The sequence below is a fragment of the Camarhynchus parvulus genome, unplaced genomic scaffold (assembly GCF_901933205.1).
Source record: "Camarhynchus parvulus unplaced genomic scaffold, STF_HiC, whole genome shotgun sequence".
NCBI lineage: Eukaryota > Metazoa > Chordata > Aves > Passeriformes > Thraupidae > Camarhynchus > Camarhynchus parvulus.
Genome location: NW_022148677.1, coordinates 15,081 through 31,585, shown reverse-complemented (window position 1 = coordinate 31,585; position 16,505 = coordinate 15,081). Strand labels below are relative to the sequence as shown.

The 16,505-nt window shown below is 60.2% G+C and overlaps 2 protein-coding genes across 2 annotated transcripts; both read right to left on the bottom strand.

Annotated features, from left to right (window-relative positions):
• Positions 1 to 1,584: 1,584 nt before the first annotated feature.
• On the bottom strand, positions 1,585 to 6,616 carry MRI1 (methylthioribose-1-phosphate isomerase 1). The gene is made up of 6 exons (XM_030970772.1): positions 6,449 to 6,616; positions 4,930 to 5,174; positions 3,898 to 4,070; positions 2,987 to 3,163; positions 2,116 to 2,340; positions 1,585 to 1,829 (listed from the first exon to the last, which is right to left on the bottom strand). The coding sequence occupies exons 1-6, from the start codon at positions 6,578 to 6,580 to the stop codon at positions 1,699 to 1,701; spliced, it is 1,083 nt and encodes a 360-aa protein (XP_030826632.1). The 5' UTR covers positions 6,581 to 6,616; the 3' UTR covers positions 1,585 to 1,698.
• A 293-nt stretch (positions 6,617 to 6,909) lies between these two features.
• On the bottom strand, positions 6,910 to 14,924 carry CCDC130 (coiled-coil domain containing 130). Its single transcript, XM_030970775.1, has 6 exons — positions 14,869 to 14,924; positions 14,693 to 14,753; positions 12,877 to 13,019; positions 10,543 to 10,715; positions 8,533 to 8,671; positions 6,910 to 7,323 (listed from the first exon to the last, which is right to left on the bottom strand). Exons 1-6 carry the CDS (start codon positions 14,915 to 14,917, stop codon positions 6,986 to 6,988), a joined length of 903 nt encoding a protein of 300 aa, XP_030826635.1. The 5' UTR covers positions 14,918 to 14,924; the 3' UTR covers positions 6,910 to 6,985.
• Between the last annotated feature and the right edge of the window lie 1,581 nt (positions 14,925 to 16,505).

Genomic DNA, 16,505 nt, shown 5'->3' with positions numbered 1-16,505 from the left:
GCCATCAGCTCGGTGGCGCGGGCCGAGCGGTCGCTGGCCACGACGGCGCCGAGCCCCGGAACCTCCCGGGCGAAGCGCACGGAGCGCAGCCCCGAGGCTGCCAGGGCCTCCAGCACCCGGAGCCCGCCCTGGGGGGACAGGGAACCCCAAAATCATCCGGGGGGGTCAGGGAACCCCAAAAAAACCTCCCTGGGGGGACAGGGAACCCCAAAAATCATCCTAGGGGAAAACAGGGAACCCCAAAATTTATCCTGGGGGGATCAGGGAATCCCAAAATCATCCTGGGGACACAGAGAACCTCAAAATTCATCCTGAGGGGGACACAGGGAACCCCAAAATCACCCTGGGGGAAAAGAGGACCCCAAAAATCATCCTGGGGGAAAACAGGGAACCCCAAAATCACCCTGGGGGAAAAGAGGACCCCAAAAATCATTCTAGGGGAAAAGGGATCCCCAAAATCACCCTGGGGCGGACAAGGACCCCCAAACCCCCTCCTTGAGGGTACAGGGGGGGCTCAGGACCCCCCAGGACCCCTCCCCACCTCACAGGGCTCTCCCGGCCGCGCCGGCCGCGGGGCCTCGGGGGGGCTCTGGGGGCTCCCCCCCGGCTCCTCCTCCTCCTCGCCGGGAAGAACGACTGGAAAAGAGGGGAGGGGCTGAGGGGACCCCAAAAAGGGGCTCTGAGGGGGGGGGGAAGGGATGGGGACCCCCCCAAAGGCGCCGTACCCCGAATTCCTTTGGGGCGCAGCCAGAGCCGGGCGAATTCCGTCAGGACGGCGCAGCTGGGGGGGGGGCAAAAGGCGGGGGGGGGCGTCAGGGGTCCCCTCATGGTGGGGAGACACCGAACCCCCCCCCAGGACCCCCCCAAATCCCCCCCGGCTCACGTCAGGTCGCGGTTGAAGCCCTGCACGGGGTTGTAGAAAACCTCGTTGGCGCCGGGGAAGACGATGGTGGCGCTGCCCTCGGTGATGAGCGTCTCGCCGGTCCCGGGGGGGCTCCGCTCGCTGCGGGGGGGGCCGGCCGAGCCCTCGGGGGTCGCCCCCGGCCCCTCGGGGGTCGCCACGCCGTTGGGGGAAGCTCCGTCCATGGCGGGGGGCACCGGGGGGGCTCTGCAGAGGGTCCTGAGAGCGGCGGCTGTGCCGGGGTGGGGGGGTCGCGGCAGCACCGGAGCCGTTTTGGGGGAAAAAACGGCGGAATTTGGGCGCGGCCCCTGGAGGGCGGGAAAAGGGGAGGAGACCCCACCCCACCCCCAAAAACCGGGACCGGGGGTCGCACCGAGCCCCCCGCCGCCCCCTCCCCAGCACGTGGCGAGGCCGGGGGCGGGGCCAAACCCCCGGTGTGCCCCCCCCGCTCACCCGCGCGCGCCGCCCCGCGCATTCCCCTCACATGGGCGCCGCCATCTTGCGGCGCAAAGGGTGCCGGGATGTACCGGGGCGGAACTACCGCAAAGGACGTCGGGATATACTGGGGCCCCATAGTGACGCAAGGGCTGGCGGGATATACCGGGGCGGAAACTGCCGCAAAGGATGCGGGGATATAGCGGGGCGGAAACTGCTGCAAAGGATGCCGGGATTTATTGAGGCCACAACGACGCAAAGGCTGCCGGGATACACCGAGGCCATAATGACGCGAAGAACGCCGGGATATACGGAGGCTTTATTGCCGCAAACGCTACCGGGATACACCGAGGCGGAAGCCGTCAGCGCTCCCCGCGCTCCGCCAGCTCCCGGCAGAGCTGGGACGGGGGGAACACCCCCCACTCGGTGATGATGCCCCCCGTGATCAGCTCGTGCGGCGTGACGTCAAACGCCGGGTTCCACACGTCCACCTCTGCCCGAGGAGGAGGAAGGGGAGGGGGTACATGGGGTCAGGTGGGCTCTGGCAGCGACCCCAGCCCCCCTGACCCATCAGGGAACCCCAAGACCCCTCTGAGAACACCCCCAGACCCACTGGCACCCCCAAGATCACCCCCAGACCCACCAGGACCCCCAAGACCCCCCAAGAACACCCCCAGACCCACCGGGACCCTCCCCATGACCCCCCGCACCACACCCCCCAGCGATGTCTCTGTGCCCCCCCCCCGTGCTCCAGGCCCCCCTCCCAGCCCGGCACCCACCGGGCTCAGCCAGCAGGACGTCCCCGAGCTGGGTGAGCTCGGTGCCCGGGCGCTCCTCGATGGGGATCAGGGACCCCGAGGGCAGCGAGGGGTCGCAGCTGCTGCTGGGGGCGGCCACGTAGAAGGGGATGCGCAGGTGGCGCGCGGCCAGCGCCAGCTGGAACGTCCCGATCTTGTTGGCCACGTCACCGTTGGCGGCCACGCGGTCGGCGCCCACCACCACGGCTGGGGAGGGGGACACAGGAGGGGTGGGCTGTGTCACCTGTGTGTCACCTGTGCGCCGTCACATCCCGTCCCCGCGCCCTCATCTTTGTGCCTGTCCTTCCACCTGTCACCGGCCCGTGTCCCTCTTCGTTGTCCCCATCCCATTTGCTGTGCGTCCCCATCCTGTCCCCTCCCCGTGTCCCTCCTGTGTCCCCATCTCGTGTCCCTTTTCCTTGTCCCCATCCCCTTCTGCGTCCCCATCCATGTCGCCCCATCACTCAGTCCCCATCCTGTTCTGTGTCCCCTCCCCATGTCCCCTCACCCTGTCCTGTGTCCCCATCCTGTCCCCACCCCGTCCTTGTCCCCATCCCATTCTGTGTCCCCTTCCCTTGTCCCCATCCTGTCCCCTCCCCGTGTCCCGCTGTCCCCTCCCCGTGTCTCTCCTGTGTCCCCATCTTGTGTCCCTTTTCCTTGTCCCCATCCTGTTCTGTGTCCCCTCCCCGTGTCCCCCACCTCGTCCCCATCCCGTGTCCTGTTTCCCCCATGTCCCTGCCCTCCTTGTCCCCACCCCGTGTCCCTTTTCCTTGTCCCCATCCTGTTCTGTGTCCCCTCCCCATGCCCGCCCTGTCCCCTCCCCGTGTCCCCGCCCTGTCCCCGTGCCCGGTACCGTGCACGCCGCGCTCGCGCATGGCGGCGGCGGCGGCGCTGTCGGCGATCAGGGTCACGGGGACGCCGTCGTGCCGCAGCTCCAGCGCCGAGAGCCGCGAGCCCTGGTGGAACGGCCGCGTCTCGGTGCAGAACACGCGCGACAGCGAGCGCCGCTCGTGCAGGGCCCGCACCACCCCTGGGGACACGAGGGGACACTCAGGGGACACGGGGGGGGGGACACCCCAGGAAAAGCCCCGCGGGTCAAAAAGGGGGCAGGGAGACCCCCCAGTGCTCCCCCAGTCCCCTCCGAGTCCCTCCCAGTGCCCCCATTGCCCCCTATTGACCCCATTGCCCCCCAGTTCCCCCCATTGCCCCCCAGTCCCTCCCAGTTCTCCCTATTGCCCCCCCATTGCCCCCCAGTTCCCCCCATTGCCCCCCAGTGCCCCCTATTACCCTCCCATTGCCCCCCCAGTTCCCCCAGTCCCCCCCACTGCCCCCCAGTGCCCCTATTGCCCCCCCAGTTCCTCCCATTGCCCTCCCAGTCCCTCCCATTTCCCCCCCAGTTCCCCTATTGCCCCCCCATTGCCCCCCAGTTCCCCCAGTTCCCCCCATTGCCCCCTAGTTCCCCCATTGCCCCCCAGTCCCCTCCGAGTCCTTCCCATTGCCCCCCCATTGCCCCCCTATTGCCCCCCAGTCCCCCCACTGCCCTCCCAGTCCCTCCCAGTTTCCCCTATTTCCCCCCTATTACCGTCCCAGTGCCCCCCAGTTCCCTCTATTGCCCCATTACCCCCCATTACCCCCCATTGCCCCTATTGCCCCCCATTGCCCCCCATTGCCCATTGCCCCCCCAGTGCCCCATTGCCCCCCATTACCCCCCATTGCCCCCCATTGCCCCCCTAGTTCCCCCCATTGCCCCCCATTGCCCGGTACCCAGGGCGGTGCCGTAGCCGGCCGTGGCGAGGGTCCCGGTGTTGCAGTGGGTCAGGAGGGTGACGGGGCCGCCCCCCGGGACCCCCCCCAGGATGTGCTCGGCCCCGTGGGCGCCGATGCTGCGATTGTCGCGCTGGTCCTTGGCCAGCAGCCCCTCGATGTACTCGATGATGCTGGGGGGGGGAAAACGGGCGTGGGGACCCCAAAATCCTGACCCCAAATCCACCCGAAATCCTGACCCCAAATCCACCCAAAATCCACCCGAAATCCTGACCCCAAATCCACCCAAAATCCTGACCCCAAATCCACCCAAAATCCACCCGAAATCCTGACCCCAAATCCACCCAAAATCCTGACCCCAAATCCATCCCAAATCCACCCCAAAATTCATCCCTAACATATCCTAAAACCTAGCCCAAAATCCACCCCAAATCTACCCCAAAATTCATCCCTAATATATCCTAAAACCTGCCCCAAAATCGACCCCAAGTCCATTCCAAAATTCATCCTTAATATATCCTAAAATCTACCCCAAACCCACCCCAAAATTCATCCCTAACATATCCTAAAACCTGCCCCAAAATCGACCCCAAACCCACCCCAAAATTCATCCCTAACACATCCTAAAACCTGCCCCAAAATCCACCCCAAATCCACCCCTAATATTTCCTAAAATCTACCCCAAAATCGACCCCAAACCCACCCCAAACCCATCCCAAATCCACCCCAAAATCGACCCCAAATCCACCCCTAAATTCATCCCTAATACATCCTAAAATCTGACCCAAAATCGACCCCAAAATCGACCCAAAATTCATCCTTAATATATCCTAAAATCTACCCCACAATCGACCCCAAACCCACCCCAAACCCATCCCAAACCCACCCCAAAATTCATCCTTAACACATCCTAAAACCTGCCCCAAAATCCACCCCAAACCCCCCCAAATCCGCCCCAAATCCCCCCCAGGAACCCCAAAATCCACCCCAAACCCCCCAAACCCCCCAAATCCCCCAGGCCACCCCCGTTACCCGTGGCGCAGCTGCGGCGCGCTCAGCCCGGGGCTGTCCCGCAGCCTGGCCCGCACCCAGCCCCGCAGCCGCCGCGCCTCCGTGCCCAGGTTGGCGGCCGTGGGGCGCGCGCTCTGCAGCAGCGCCAAGCGCTGCGCCACGAACTCCTCGAGCGCGCCCGGATCCTCGCGCGGGCCCGCGCCCCCCGCCAGCTCCACGGCCAGGCTGAGGCAGCCCAGCAGCGCGATGGCCGGAGCCCCCCGCACCTGGGGAGAGAACAACAGTGAGACCCCTGCCCAAAATGGGTCTGGGGTCCCTGAAACCAGCCCAGCAGCGCGATGGCCGGAGCCCCCGCAGCCTGGGGAGATAACAGTGAGACCCAAAACTGGGGCCAAACCAGCCCAGCAAGGAGATGGCTGGGGAGATAACAGTGAGACCCCTGCCTAAAATGGGTCTGGGGTCCCTAAAACCAGCCCAGCAGCGCGATGGCCGGAGCCCCCCGCACCTGGGGAGAGCAGTGAGAACCCTCCCCCAAAATGAAAACGATGGCGGAGCCCCCGCACCTGGGAGAGAACAACAGTGAGACCCCTGCCCAAAATGGGTCTGGGGTCCCTGAAACCAGCCCAGCAGCGCGATGGCCGGAGCCCCCCGCACCTGGGGAGAGAGCAGTGAGACCCCTCCCCAAAATGGGTCTGGGGTCCCTAAAACCAGCCCAGCAGGGAGATGGCCAGAGCCCCCCGCACCTGGGGAGGGGGAGATAAAATGGGTCTGGGGTCCCTGAAACCAGCCCAGCAGGGAGATGGCCGGAGCCCCCCGCACCTGGGGAGAGAACAACAGTGAGACCCCTCCCCAAAATGGGTCTGGGGTCCCTAAAACCAGCCCAGCAGCGCGATGGCCGGAGCCCCCCGCACCTGGGGAGAGAGCAGTGAGACCCCTGCCCAAAATGGGTCTGGGGTCCCTGAAACCAGCCCAGCAGGGAGATGGCTGGGGAGATAACAGTGAGACCCCTCCCCAAAATGGGTCTGGGGTCCCTGAAAGCCGGGCGGTATGGAAACACTGCTGAGGTCCCAAAGAAATGGGTCTGGGGTCCCTAAAACCCCAAAACCCCAAAAGTCGGGGAGGGGACACAGAGAAACCCCTGAGACCCCCGGCCCCGAGAGGATTTGGGGGTTCCCCAAATAAGGGGGGATGGCCGGAGCCCCCCGCACCTGCGGGGGGAGGAACGCACCTGAGACCCCTCCCCAAAAAAGGATTTGGGGTCCCCAAATAAGGCGTGGGGGCTTTGAGGGGGGGGATGGGGTGGGGGGGGTATGGGGGTCCGGGGGTTTTGGGGCTGGGGGTATTTGGGTCCGGGTATTTGGGGTCTCGGGTATGGGGGTCTCGGGGGTATTTGGGGGGGGATCTCGGGGGTATTTGGGGGTCTCGGGGGTATTTGGGGGGGTCTCGGGGGGTATTTGGGGGGGGTCTCGGGGGTATTTGGGGGGGTCTCGGGGTATTTGGGGGGGATCTCGGGGGGTATTTGGGGGGGGTCTCCCCTCACCTCCATGTCGCGGATGGCGCCCCAGGCCCGCTCCACGCCCCCCACCCGCTCGTAGCGGAGCTGCCCCGGCAGCAGCCGCTGGTTCAGAATCTCCAGCGAACCGCGGCGGTAGCGGAGCGACTCCAGCGCCATCGCGACAGGAACGGCGACAGAAACCGCGACAGGAACCGCGACAGCAACCGCGACAGGAACCGCGACTGAGCCCCGCCCCTTCCGGGAGCCCCGCCCCCTACGCGAATCCCCGCCCCTTACGAGACCACTGGCCTCACAGGAAGCCCCGCCCCCTCGAAGCCCCGCCCATTCCAGGAGCACAGCCCCCTACGCGAAGCCCCGCCCCTCTCAGGAGGACCAAATGCGCATGAAGCCCCGCCCCCCTCCGGAAGCCCCGCCCCCACCGCGCCACAATCCCGGAAATCGCGGCAATTTTTAATTTTGATTTTAATTATTTTGGGGGGGGGATAAATAGCGATAAACTGGGGAGGGGGTCTCGGGAAGGGGGGGGGACTCGGAGACCCCTCCCCCCCCCCCAAATCCCCCTCAGGGGCTGTCGGAACCGGAGTCGGAATAATCGGCGACCAAAGATGGGGCGGGGGGTCCCGCAATTTGGGGGGGGTCCTGGGGGGGTCCCGCAATTTGGGGAGGGTCCCGGGGGGGTTCCCCAGTTTGAGGGGGGGTTCCCCCATCCTGGGGGGGGTCCCGCGGTGTCCCCGCCCCCCTCCGGACGATGCCGAGCCCGGCGGGGGTCGGGGGCGGTCCCGGGGGGGTCCGTGACGCCCCCAGCCCCAATTTTTGGGGAGGGGTCCGGGAGGTGCCGGCTCCGAACCAGGAGCGCTGGGAGATCTCGGAGCGCTTCAGGCGCTGCCGCTGCTCGTAGGCTGAGGAGGTGGGAGGGGGGAATGGTGACCCCAAAATCTCACCCCAAAATCTGACCCCAAAATCTGAGCCCGAAATTCCCTGAAACCTCCCGAAATGGGGACTAGGACCAAAATCCTGGGACCCCAAAAGGACCCCCAAATGCCCCCAAAATTCCCCAAATCCCCCATCCCCCCAAAACCTCCCCTAAACCCCTTCCAACCCCCCTTAGGACCCCTCTAAATCCCCACCTGGGACACCAAACCCCCTCGGGACCCCCCAAATCCCCCCAAACTCCCCCAAATCCCCCAATTCCCCTCGGGACCCCCTCAAATCCCCCTCAAATCCCCCCCAAAACCCCTCCAAATCCCCCCAATCCCCTCAAATCCCCACCTGGGACCCCCAAACCCCCTTGGGACCCCCCAAACCCCCAAACCCCACCTGGGACCCCCAAATCCCCAACGCCCTCAAGGCGCCCCCTCAAATCCCCCAAAACCCCTCAAATCCCCCCCAGGACCCCCTCAAATCCCCCAATCCCCCAAATCCCCACCTCGGGACCCCCAAATCCCCCCAAAACCCCCCAATCCCCCCAAATCCCCACCCCTCAAATCCCCACCTGGACCCCTCCCCCAATTCCCCCCAAACCCCCCTCAAACCCCCCCAAACCCCCTCGGGACCCCCTCAAATCCCCCCAAATCCCCCCAATTTCCCCTCAAATCCCCACCTGGGACCCCCAAATCCCCCCCAAATCCCCCCAATTTCCCCTCAAACCCCCTCGGGACCCCCCAAATCCCCCCAAATATTTCCCTCAAATGCCCACCTGGGACCCCCAAATCCCCCCCAAATCCCCTCAATTTCCCCTCAAATCCCCACCTGGGACCCCCAAACCCCCTCAGGACCCCCAAACCCCCCAAAAACCCCCAAACCCCCAACCTGGGATTTCCCCCCAAATCCCCCCAAATCCCCCCAAATCCCCCAATTTCCCCTCAAAACCCCTCAGGACCCCCCTCAAATCCCCCCCAATTTCCCCAAACCCCTCAGGGACCCCCCAAATCCCCCCCAAAACCCCTCCAAATCCCCCCAATTTCCCCTCAAACCCCCTCGGGACCCCCCCAAATCCCCCCAATCTCCCCTCAAACCCCCTCGGGACCCCCCAGATCCCCCCCAAATCCCCCCAATTTCCCCCAAACCCCCTCGGGACCCCCCAGATCCCCCCTCGGCCCCGCGCTCACAGTCGGGGGCGCGCAGGCTGAGCAGCGCCGCCAGCCGCCGATCCTCCTCCTCCTCGCGGAGCAGCGCGATGCCGAGCCCGGCCTTCCTCGCCAGCGCCGCCGCCTCCTCCTCCTCCTCCCTCAGCGTCTTCTTCTCCTCCTGAGGGCGGGAAAAAAACGGGGCTGGGGGCGAGCGGCGGGGCTGAGCGGGATCGGGGGGGGAAGGAGCGGCTTGGGGGGAGTTTTGGGGTTTTTGTGGGTTTTTTGGGGTTTTTGGGGTTTTTTTGGGGGTTTTTTTGTGGGGGTTTTGTGGGGTTTTTTGGGGTTTTTTTGTGGGGTTTTTTGGGGTTTTTTGTGGGGTTTTTGTGGGGTTTTTGTGGGTTTTGGGGTTTTTGTGGGGTTTTTGGGTTTTTTTGGGGTTTTTTTGTGGGGTTTTTTGTGGTTTTTGGTGGGTTTTGGGGTTTTTGGGGTTTTGTTTTTTTTTTTTTTGGTTGTTTGGTTTTGTTGGGTTTTTTGTGGTTTTTTTTTTTTTTTTTTGGTGTGGGTTTTTTTTTGGGGTTTTTGGGGTTTTTTGGGGTTTTGGGTTTTTTGGGTTTTTGGGTTTTTTTGTGGGTTTTGGGGGTTTTTTTTGTTTTTTTTTTTGGTTTTAGGGTTTTTGTGGGTTTTTTGTTTTTTGTGGGGTGTTTTTTTGGTTTGGGGGGTTTTTGGGGTTTTTAGTTTGTGGGGTGTTTTTTTGTTTTTGGTGGGTTTTTTGGGTTTTTTAGTTTTTTGTGGGGTTTTGGTTTTGGGTTGTGGTTGGGGTTTTTTGGTTTTTTTTGGGGGTTTTTGGGGTTTTTGGGGTTTTTTGGGTTTTTTTAGGTTTTTGTGTTGGTTTTTTTTTTTTTGGGGTTTGGGTTTTTGGGGTTTTTGTGGTTTTTTTTGGGTTTGGGTTATTTGGGTTTTTTTGTGGGGTGTTTTGGGGTTTTTGGGGGTTTTGTTTGGTGTGTTTTTTTTTTTTTGTGGTTTTTGGGTTTTTTTTTTTGTGGGGGTTTTGGGGTTTTTTATTTTTTGGGGTGTGGGGTTTTTTTGGGGGGGGTTTTAGTTTGGGGGGTTTGGGTTTTGGGTTTTGTTTTTGGGGTTTTTTTTGTGGGTTTTGGGGTTTTTTTGTTTTTTTTTGGGTGGTTTTTTTTTGTTGTGGTTTTGGGTTTTGGGGTTTTTGGTTTTTTGGTGTTTTTTAGTTTTTGTGGGGCGTTTTGGGGGTTTTTTTAGGGGTTTTTGTGGGGTGTTTTGGGGGTTTTTTAGGGTTTTGGGGGTTTTTGGGTTTTTTAGGGGTTTTTTGGGAGTTTTTGGGGAGTTTTTTGGGGTTTTTGTGGGGTTTTTGGGGTTTTTAGGGTTTTTTTGGGGGTTTTTTTTTTTTTGGGGTTTTTTGTGGGGGGTTTTGGGGGTTTTTTAGGGTTTTTTGTGGGGTGTTTTGGGGTTTTTTGGGGTTTTTTGGTGGTTTTTGGGGTTTTTTAGGGTTTTTTGTGGGGTGTTTCAGGGAGGTTTTTGGGGGATTTAGGGGAGGTTTTTGGGGGATTTAGAACAGTTTTTTAGGGGATTTCAGGGAGGTTTTTAGGGGGGGGGTGTTTTAGGGGGATTCAAGGGTTTTTGGGGGTGTTTCAGGGAGGTTTTTGGGGTGTTAACAGGGGGGTTTTTAGGGGATTTCAGGGAGGTTTTTAGGGGATATCAGGGAGGTTTTTGGGGGATATCAGGGAGGTTTTTGGGGTGTTTCAGGGAGGTTTTTGGGGGTGTTTCAGGGAGGTTTTTGGGGGTGTTTCAGGGGGGTTTTTGGGGGATTTAGAACAGTTTTTTCAAGGGGTTTCAGGGAGGTTTTTGGGGGTGTTTCAGGGAGGTTTTTAGGGGATATCAGGGAGGTTTTAGGGGATATCAGGGAGGTTTTGGGGTGTTTCAGGGAGGTTTTTGGGGGATATCAGGGAGGTTTTTAGGGGATATCAGGGAGGTTTTTGGGGTGTTTCTGAGGGTGTTTTGGGGCTCCCAGAGCCCCCCGCTGACCCGGAACCTCCTCCTGAGGCGGCTGTTGAGGCCGAAGTCGTCCTTCCAGGCGCTCTGCGCCTCCTGCAGCCGCGTCAGCGTGGGCGCCGCGCGCTCCAGGGCGCCGCGGTCCGACACGCCGTGCTCCAGGCGGAACATGGCGTCCGTGGCCAGGCGCTGCCGCTGCTCCGGGGCTGGGGGCGACACACTGGGGGTACTGGGGGGACTGGGGGGACTGGGGGGACTGGGATGGACTGGGGGGACTGGGGGACTGGGGGGTACTGGGGGACTGGGATGGACTGGGGGGACTGGGGGGACTGGGATGGACTGGGGGGACTGGGGGCTGGGGGGACTGAGATGGACTGGGGGGACTGGGGGGACTGGGGGGACTGGGATGGACTGGGGGGACTGGGGGGACTGGGATGGACTGGGATGGACTGGGGGGCTGGGGGGGACTGGGGATGGGGGACTGGGGATGGACTGGGGGGACTGGGATCACTGGGATTGTGACTCCGGTACTGGGGCAGAGGTTACTGGTCGATACTGGTCCATACTGGTCGGGCACTACTGGGGACTGGGGGGACTGGGGCACTAGGAGGGCAGCACTGGGCACCGGCTGGGGCTGGGGCTGGGGCTGGGATGGACGGGCCAGGTACGGGGTCACTGGGGTACGGGAATGGGGGACTGGGATGGACTGGGATGGACTGGGAGGGACTGGGATGACTGGGATTGTGACACTGGGGGGATGGGGAGGTTGGGGGTTACTGGTCCGTACTGGGCGGGATGGACTGGGTCACTGGGACTCACACGGGAGGGCAGCACCTGGTCCATGCTGGTCCCGGGCTCCCAGCACCGGGAATGGGGCACTGGGATGGACTGGGATGGACTGGGAGGGACTGGGATCACTGGGATTGTGACACTGGGATTGTTGGGGGTTACTGGTCCATACTGGGCCGTACTGGGCCATACTGGGACTCACAGGAGGGCAGCACCTGCTCGCAGGCCCCGGGCTCCCAGCACCGGGAATGGGGCACTGGGATGGACTGGGATGGACTGGGATCACTGGGATTGTGACCCCGTGGGGGTTACTGGTCCATACTGGTCCATACTGGCACTCACAGGAGGGCAGCACCTGCTCGCTGTCCCCGGGCTCCCAGTGCTGGGAATGGGGCACTGGGATGGACTGGGAGGGACTGGGATCACTGGGATTGTGACCCCAGGACTGGCAGAGGTTACTGGGCCATACTGGGCCATACTGGGCCATACTGGGCCATACTGGGACTCACAGGAGGGCAGCACCTGCTCGCTGTGCCCGGGCTCCCAGCGCTGGGAATGGGGCACTGGGATGGACTGGGATGGACTGGGATGGACTGGGATCACTGGGATTGTGACACTGGGATTGTTGGGGGTTACTGGTCCATACTGGGCCGTACTGGGCCGTACTGGGACTCACAGGAGGGCAGCACCTGCTCGCTGGCCCCGGGCTCCCAGCACCGGGAATGGGGCACTGGGATGGATCGGGGCGGACTGGGATGGACTGGGATGGACTGGGATCACTGGGATTGTGACCCCGGCACTGGCAGAGGTTACTGGTCCATACTGGGCCATACTGGTGCATACTGGGACTCACAGGAGGGCAGCACCTGCTCGCTGTGCCCGGGCTCCCAGCGCTGGGAATGGGGCACTGGGATGGACTGGGATTGTGACACTGGGATTGTTGGGGGTTACTGGGCCATACTGGTCCATACTGGCACTCACAGGAGGGCAGCACCTGCTCGCAGGCCCCGGGCTCCCAGCGCTGGGAATGGGGCACTGGGATGGACTGGGAGGGACTGGGATCACTGGGATTGTGACACTGGGATTGTTGGGGGTTACTGGTCCATACTGGTCCATACTGGGCCATACTGGGACTCACAGGAGGGCAGCACCTGCTCGCTGTGCCCGGGCTCCCAGCGCTGGGAATGGGGCACTGGGATGGACTGGGGGTTACTGGTCCATACTGGTCCATACTGGGCCGTACTGGCACTCACAGGAGGGCAGCACCTGCTCGCAGGCCCTGGGCTCCCAGCACTGGGAATGGGGCACTGGGATGGACTGGGATGGACTGGGAGGGACTGGGATTGTGACACTGGGATTGTTGGGGGTTACTGGTCCATACTGGTCCATACTGGTCCATACTGGTCCATACTGGGACTCACAGGAGGGCAGCACCTGCTCGCTGTGCCCGGGCTCCCAGCGCTGGGAATGGGGCACTGGGATCACTGGGATTGTGACACTGGGATTGTTGGGGGTTACTGGTCCATACTGGTCCATACTGGGCCATACTGGTCCATACTGGGCCATACTGGGACTCACAGGAGGGCAGCACCTGCTCGCTGTCCCCGGGCTCCCAGCGCTCCTCCTTGCGCCGGGCGCCGCTGACGATGACGTAGTCGCAGTTCCCGGGGTCCGTCTGCAGCTCGATGTGATTCACGCACAGGTGGCACTTCATCCTGAACCTGGGGGGGGTCGGGGTCCCCGAAATCCACACACACCCGGCTCTGGGTGCCCCCAGAATCCACACACCCGGCTCTGGGTGCCCCCAGAATCCACACACACCCGGCTCTGGGTGCCCCCAGAATCCACACACGCCCACCCGGCGCCCCAAAAATCCCAAAAACCCAAAAATCCCCAAAAAACCCCCCAAAAAAACCCCAAAAATCCAGTTCCAGCCCCCACCAAAACCCCCCCAAAATCCCCCCCAAGAAAACCCCAAAACCCCTCCCCAAAAAACCACCGAAAAATCTCCAAGCATTCCCCAAATCCCCCCAAGCCCCTCCCCCCAAAAAAACCCCAAAAAAACCCCAAAAATTCCCCAAATCCCCCCAAGCCCCCTCCCCAAAAAAACCCCAAGAAAACCCCAACCCCCCCCCAAAAACCCCAAAATCCCTGAAAAACCCCCTAAAAACCCCCCAAAAAACCCCCAAAAAGACCCAAAATCCCTGAAAACCCCCCCAAAAAGCCCCCAAAAAAACCCCCAAAAAACCCCAAAATCCTGAAAAACCCCCAAAAATTCCCCCAACCCCACAAGCCCCCTCCCAAAAAACCCCAAGCCCCCAAAAAACCCAAAAATCCTGAAACACCCCCCAAAAAACCCCCAAAAAACCCCCAAACCCCCCAAAAACCCCCAAAAACCCCCAAAAATTCCCCCAAACCCCCAAAAACCCCAAAATCCCTGAAAAACCCCTCAAAAAAACCCCCAAAAAAACCCAAAAATTCTCCAAATCCCCCCCAAACCCCCTCCCCAAAAAACTCCTGGACACCCCCAAACCCCCTCAAAAAACCCCCAAAATCCTGAAAACCCCCCAAAATTCCCCCAAAATCCCCAATCCCCAAAGCCCCCTCCCCAAAAAAACCCCAAGAAAATCCCAAAAAAACCCCCCAAAAAACCCTAAAATCCCTGAAAAACCCCCCCCAAAAAACCCCAAAAAAACCCCCAAAACCCCCCCAAAAACCCCCAAAAACCCCAAAAAACCCCAAACCCCAAAAAAACCCCTAAAAACCCCCAAAAAACCACCAAAAAAAGACCCAAAACCCCCAAAAACCCAAAAAACCCCCCAAAAAACCCCCAAAAATTCCCCAACCCCCCCAAACCCCTCCCCAAAAAACTCCTGGACACCCCCAAACCCCCAAAAAAACCCCCAAAATCCCTGAAAAACCCCTCAAAAACCCCAAAAACCCCCAAAAAACCCCAAAAACCCCAAAAATTCCCCAAATCGCCCCCCCACCCCACCCCCCCAAAAGAACCCCAAAAAAACCCCAAAATCCCTGAAAACCCCTCCAAAAACCCCCAAAAGCCCCCAAAACCCCCAAACCCCCAAAAATGCCCCCCAAGCCCTCCCCAAAAAACCCCAAAATCCTGGAAACCCTCAAAGACCCCCAAACCCCCCAAAAACCCCAAAAACCCCAAAACCCCAAAATTCCCCAAATCCCCCCAAAAAACCCCCAAAATCCCTGAAAAACCCCTCAAAAAAACCCCAAAACCCCCAAAAAAACCCCCAAAAACCCCCAAAAAACCCCCAAAAATTCCCCAAAAATTCCCCAAAATTCCCCAAATCCCCCCCAAGCCCCCTCCCCAAAAAAACCCCAAAAATTCCCCAAACCCCCCCCCAAAAAACCCCCCAACCCTCACCTGTACACGGGCGTGGTGTAATAATTCCCCACCTTCTTCTTCTCAGCGTTGTACCTCACACCTGGGGGGGGGGAATTTTTAAGGGGGGGGGTCTCAAACCAACCCCTCCCCCACCCAAATTTGGGGACCCCCCCCCCCAAAAAAACCCCTCCCCCAAAAAAGGGGGCGGGGCTCACCCATGCCGATGTGGTTGTGGCAGCCGTCGCACCAGATGTTGAACGGCATCTCGAATCTGGGGGGATTTTTATTTTGGGGGGGGGTCAGGGGGGGTTTGGGGGGGCTCGGGGGGGGTTTGGGGGTGGTGAGGGTGGGCGGGGCTTTGGGGAATTTTTTGGGTTTTTTTGGGGGTTTTTTGGGGGGGATTTGGGTTTTTTTTGGGGGTTTTCAGGGATTGGGGGTTTGAGGGGTTTTGGGGTGTTTTTGGTTTTTTTTGGGGGGGTTTTTGGGGTTTAGGGTTTTTGGGGTTTTTCAGGGGTTGGGGTTTTGGGGTTTTGGGGGTTTTGGGGTTTTGGGGTTTTGGGTTTTTGTGGTTTTGGGGGTTTTTAGGGGTTTGGGTTTTTGGGGGGTTTGGGGTGTTTTGTTGGGGGGGGTTTGTTTGGGTTTGGTTGGTTGGGGGTTTGGGTTTGGGTTTTGGGGTTGGGTTTGGGTTTTTGGTTTTTGGGGGTTTTGGTTTGGAGGTGGGGTTTGGGTTTTGGTTGGGGGTGTGGGGTTTTGTGGTTTGGTTTTTGGGGTTTTTGGGTTTTGGGTTTTGGGGTTTTTGGGTTGTGGGGTTGGGATTTGGGTTTGGGTGGGTTTTGGGGTTTTGGGGGTTGGGGTTTTGGGGGGTTTGGGGGGTTTTTTTGGGGATTTTGGGGTTTTGGGGTTTGGGGGTTGGGGGGTTTGGTTTTGGATGGTTGGTGTGGTTTGGGTTGGTGGGGTTTTGGGGGTGATGGGTTTGGGTGGTTTTGGGGTTTTTGGGTTTTGGGGATTTTGGTTGTGGGGAGGGTGGGGTGTTGTTTTTTTGGGGGTTTGGGGGTTTTTGGGGTGGGTTTGGTTTGGGGTTGGGGTTTTGGTGGGTGTGGTTTTTGGGGTTGGTTTGGTTTGGGGGTTTTGTTTTTTTTTTTTGGTTTGGGGTTTTTTTTTTTAGTGGATGGGGGTTGGGGGTGTTGGCCACAAATTGTTTTGTTTTTGGGGTTTTGGGAGAAGCCCCACCTGATCCCCAAAAAGGATGCCCTGGCTCAAAAGCCCCAGATGCTCCAGCAAGCCCTGGTGGCTGCCCAAGAACCCCGTTCCCCGCAAAGGAGCCCAAAGCGCCGCGAAAGAGGGGGGAAAAAACGGGGGTGGGGGCACCCCCAAAACCCCCAAATCCCGAACTCCGGCCCCCCCAAATCCCCACACACCCCTCAGGACCTCCCCCCAAAAATCCAGAATCCAAACAATCCCCAAAATCCATTTTCAACCCTCCCGAAAAAACCCCTAAAACCTCCCCCAAAAACCCCAAATCCCCCCCAAAAACCCCCAAATCCTCCCCAAAAAACCCCAAATCCTCCCCCAAAAAACCCCAAACTCCTCCCCCAAAAACCCCAAAATCTTCCCCAAAAACCCCAAATCCCTCCCCAAAAAACCCCAAATCCTCCCCCAAAAACCCCAAAACCTCCCCAAAAACCCCAAATCCCCCCCAAAAAACCCCAAATCCCCCCAAAACCCCAAATCCCCCCCAAAAAACCCCAAATCCTCCCCAAAAAACCCCAAATCCTCCCCAAAAAACCCCAAAACCTCCCCAAAAAACCCCCAAATCCTCCCCCAAAACCCCAAAATCCCCAAAACCCCCCAA